Genomic DNA, 4,875 nt, shown 5'->3' on the forward strand with positions numbered 1-4,875 from the left:
AGATTCTGGTAACTAAAAATGTGGAAGTGTTTATAGTATTAATGTACTATATTTTTTGCCAATCTGAAAAAAATAAAATTGGTATAATTTTAATTCACACTAGACAACTATTGTTATGTTGACTGTTATCATCTTTTTACTTGATAATCTAAGGAAAAAGAGGTCAGTGTCCCTAACTAAATAGTCAGGTACTGCAAGTTTTAAAAATTCTTGCAGCACACTGGTTGAAAATCGCTAATCTGCCCAGCCAGTGGCTCAGATTTATAGATCAAGAGCATGTGCCCGGGTTGTGGGCTCTGCAGGAGACAGCCGACCACTGATTCTCTATCATGTGTGTGTCTCTCTCTCTCTCTCTCTTTCTCTCTCTCTCTCCTCCTTCCTGAAATCATTAAAAATATTTTTTTAAAAAGAAAATTGCTCATATACATACAGTAACTAATCATACCTTCTCTTTCATGTTTTCAAAAGTTCCTCCCTGAGCCAGTACAGTATTGGACTGCAAATCGAAAATGAATCCTGATGAATCTGAAAGAATGAGAAGGAAAAATATATTCAACAATATCTAAAACTGACATGTGATCATCTTCCAAATAGAAGGGCTTTAAACAGTTAACAACTTATGTACTTTGCAAACTCTATTATATAAATAACTGATAACTACATTTGAATTAAGATTATAGAAATAAAGTTTTATTTTAATAGAAACTGTAACAACTTAAGAAAAACACTAAATACATCAACTATATTAAACTGTCCAGTAATCTTTGATATCTGTTAACTATCTTAATTTAAAAGGCCCTCTATAAATGTTGCAAGTCAATGGCTCCCCAAAGTAAAATTTAACACTAACAAATCTGAAAATGTGAGTGAGGATGAGAGCTCCTGTGGCATTAACAATAACACATGAAAGTAATTTCAGTTTTCTAGAGTGCACCACACACATCATGTTTTTAGACTATTAACTCCATGAATACATTCATCAACCTAATGCTTGACAATCAATGTGCTGGAGTTTACATCACCAGCACAACTCGGGAAAACTTAAGTTTACTGTGATTTATTACAGAAAAGAGTTTGGCTTCTCAGCACTTATAAAGAAAAGGCTATCTGCAAATTTAATCCATTTCTTTACCTGAGACCATGTCATCAATAAATTACTTCCACTTTAAACACTTAACAACTTTGTTTTAATCTAATGAGATGCAATCCAGGAAATGGTTACACTGTTTCTCAGATTATGATGTATATACTTATCTGGGCATTTTTAGCTTAAAATGTAGGTTCTGATTTAGTAGTCTAGCCTGTGGCCTGAGATTTTTACTCCCTGGTGGTATCAACATTGCTGATCCATGCACCATACTTGGGAGTAGTTCGGGGTTTAGAATTACAACAAAGCAAGGAAAAGGGAAAATTTTTTTAAAAGGGGGTTGCCATGGTCTAAATGTTTGTGCGCCCTCCCCGCCCCCATTCATATGTCAAAATTCTAAAGTGATGGTATTAGTGATTGGGGCCTCTGGAAGGTAAATAAATCCTGAGTGGAGCCCTCATGAATAGGATTAGTGCTCTTATAAAACTGACAGCACAGAGCTCCCTAGCCCCTGCTACCATGTTAAGACGCAAGAAGTCTGCCAGCAAGAACAGGGCCTTCACCCAACCATTTGACACTCAGATCTCAGACATTCACCCTTTAGAACTGTGAGAAATTAATTTATGTTGTTTATAAGCCATCCATTTTGTTATAGTAATCTGAAAGGACAGGGGTTTAAAAAAATACAGCAATATTCCAGTACATTTTCCAAATTCTTTTTCTATTATAACAGATGTATTTCAATTAAAGCCTCTTTTACAGCTCAGTCTTTATCCTGTGTTTTCTAATACCTCCTAGTTGCTATGGAAGATTGATAAGTTAAAATGACAACGCATTTTGGTACTAAAAGTGGAAAAGAGGATATGAATACAATGTATGTCATTCCAAGAGAAACTATGCTTGCCAATTACCAATGAACCGTGAATTCATTTACATTTAACCTCTCTGTAATACTGGCAGTTTTGAGACTGTTAACAAATAAAAAATCAGACTGCACTTACACAAACTCAGTACTTAAACCTGAGTTTTCCAGATGACTACATAATATGATTAATTCCCAATTATCTATAATAATCTATAATAATAAAAGTATAATATGCTAATTAGACGAGACAGCCAAACGACCTTCTGGATGTCATTCCGGACAAAGCTGTGGCAGCAGGGGCCGAGGCAGAGGTGATTAGGGGTGATCAGGCAGGCAGGTGAGCAGTTAGGGACAATCAGGCAGGCAGGAGAGTGGTTAGGGGCGATGAGGAAGGCAGGCAGAGGGGTTAGGGGCAATCAGAAAGGCAGGCAGAGTGGTTAGGGGCAATCAGGCAGGCAGGCGAGTGGTTAGGGGTGATCAGGTAGGCAGGCAGAAGTGGTTAGGGGTTACCAGGCAGACAATCAGGGGCGTCAAGCAGGCAGGCAGAGTGGTTAGGGGTGATCAGGCAGGCAGGTGAGCAGTTAGGGACAATCAGGCAGGCAGGTGAGTGGTTAGGGGCGATGAGGAAGGCAGGCAGAGGGGTTAGGGGCAATCAGAAAGGCAGGCAGAGTGGTTAGGTGCAAAGAGGCAGGCAAGCATAGTGGTTAGGGGCAATCAGGCAGGAAGGCAGGCAAGCGGTTAGGAGCCAGTGGTCCCGGATTGCGAGAGGGTGCAGGCCAGGTTGAAAGACTCCCTGGCCCCCCACGTGCAAGAATTTCATGCACTGGGCCTCTAGTCTTTAATAATTGAAGAGACACAGTACATACAATGAAAATCCTATATAGCCAAAATGCTATCTAACAATCTTTTCAGAATTGCTGTAGGTTAGCCAAATGAGATATTAATAAGCAGTGAGATGATACCTAGGAATTCAATTATCTTATTAGAGAATCAAACCACCAATCTTTTTTAGGGAAAAGAGGAGACACAAAGTAAAGCAACATTTCAGTGTCTATCTTAAAATGAACTATTAGTATTACTAGCTTCTTATACATCATCTAACACTTTCTTTTCTTTAAATGAAATTAAGTGCAAGGAAAACAAGAGTAGTTCTGCAAACACTTTCAGTTATTATCCCCTCAAAATTAGCACAGTATTATTAGAGTTTATCTGGCATACCAATTAGGATAATGGTTAAAAATACATAGGGCAGCTATTTCCGTCAGGATCACAGTATGAAACATACGGCACACTCAGATCAGGAAAACTGAGGAGAGTTTTTAAAAAAGACTATTTTATAAGGTGGTATTAGGGAGTAGGGAAACCACAAGATGCAGTGCGGTTACCCCTTGGCTAATAGCAGCAATGTGCATTGCTACCCTGATGTTTTGAAGAGGCATAAGGAGACAGCAATTACTGGAACCCAGAGACAGAGGGCTTTTTCATCTTCGTTTCATCTGTTGTGGTAGGGCAATAGGACAGTAGCTATAACAGTGGTTCTTAACCTTCCTAATGCCGTGACCCTTTAATACAGTTCCTCATGTTGTGGTGACCCCCAATTATAAAATTATTTTTGTTGCTACTTCATAACTGTAATTTTGCTACTGTTATGAATCGTAATGTAAATATCTGATATACAGGATGTATTTTCATTGTTACAAATTGAACATAATTAAAGCATAGTGATTAATTACAAAAACAATAGGTAATTATATGTTTTCCGATGGTCTTAGGCAACCCCTGTGAAAGGGTCATTTGACCCCCAAAGGGGTCGCCACCCACAGGTTGAGAACCGCTGAGCTATAACCTTTGGTCAAAGGTCACAGTAAGCCCAGTGACCCCTCAGGGAAAGACTAGGGAAATAAATATCCCTACCTCACTCTCCTCCTTGCCTCAATGCTACCCAATGGCTAAACCCAACCAGAAGCCCAAGGGCAAGAGAGCCCTTAAGGGAGTATTTATCTTTTCAATAATGAGTTCACCAAAAAGGGAAAACAATAGTTTAACATCTTAACTTCTCTATTCACCAGCTATATTGCCTCTTAAACCAACAAATCAAGTACATTCATATCTTGTATCAAAGAACTAGAGCTTAAGTGCCTTTCAGCATTACAGAGAAAGTTATTTTTAATTCCAATCAACAATATTTAATGATTTAACAATTCTCTTATTTTTACATGCAAAGAAAGCCCAAGATTTATTTAACTTCATTGGTAGAAAAAAAGGAAGGATCTCATCCTGTGACTGAAGAGCATGCATACTCTATCAGAAATAAATTTTTACAGCAAAACAAAATGCAGTTGAATACTATTATCAGGTAAGATTCATAAAGGATATGAGGAACACTTGAGATTGAGTTTTCTTTTTATCATTTATTTCCCTCTATTAGGAACATTTTGGAAAAAGTATGTTCTTTACAGTATCACTGACATATTTGTAAATACTGCAGGCTTTGTTATTATTGTTTTTGCTGGATTAAAAATTAAGGCAAAAGTTATTTTAGGCATTGAGAATGATATAGAAATGTCTGAGTCTGATTATACCATATAGCAAACTAACCACGAACAGGTTTCTTAATTTAAGTATAATTAACATTTATATAATACTAGAGGCCCGATACATAAAATTCATGCATGGGTAGGGTCCCTAGGCCTGGCCAATGATCAGAGCCCATCTGTGGGGTGACTGGCAGGGCAATTGGGCCCCGCCGCCCTCCCCCCTGCCTTGGCCAGTCTGGCGCCGCCTGCTTACCGGCCCCGCCCCCTGCCACCGCCAGTTGCCTCCCTCTGCCTGGGGCCTGTGGGCAGCCCCTGCATTGAGAGCCTGCCCCCTGGTGGTCAGTGCCTGTCACAGTGACCAGTCGTTCTGCCTTCGGTTGATTTGC

At 39.1% G+C, this 4,875-nt stretch overlaps 1 protein-coding gene across 1 annotated transcript in view; it reads right to left on the reverse strand.

The window, feature by feature from the left end:
- The window catches only part of SPATS2 (spermatogenesis associated, serine rich 2), a 108,881-nt gene that overhangs the window by 46,998 nt on the left and 57,008 nt on the right, over window positions 1-4,875 (reverse strand). Inside the window, exon 3 of the mRNA XM_015558551.1 lies at window positions 446-525. Within this exon, the coding sequence (XP_015414037.1) occupies window positions 446-525 (80 nt within the window). The remainder of the gene's footprint in view (window positions 1-445; window positions 526-4,875) is intronic.

Source organism: Myotis davidii, unplaced genomic scaffold, assembly GCF_000327345.1.
Source record: "Myotis davidii unplaced genomic scaffold, ASM32734v1 scaffold290, whole genome shotgun sequence".
NCBI lineage: Eukaryota > Metazoa > Chordata > Mammalia > Chiroptera > Vespertilionidae > Myotis > Myotis davidii.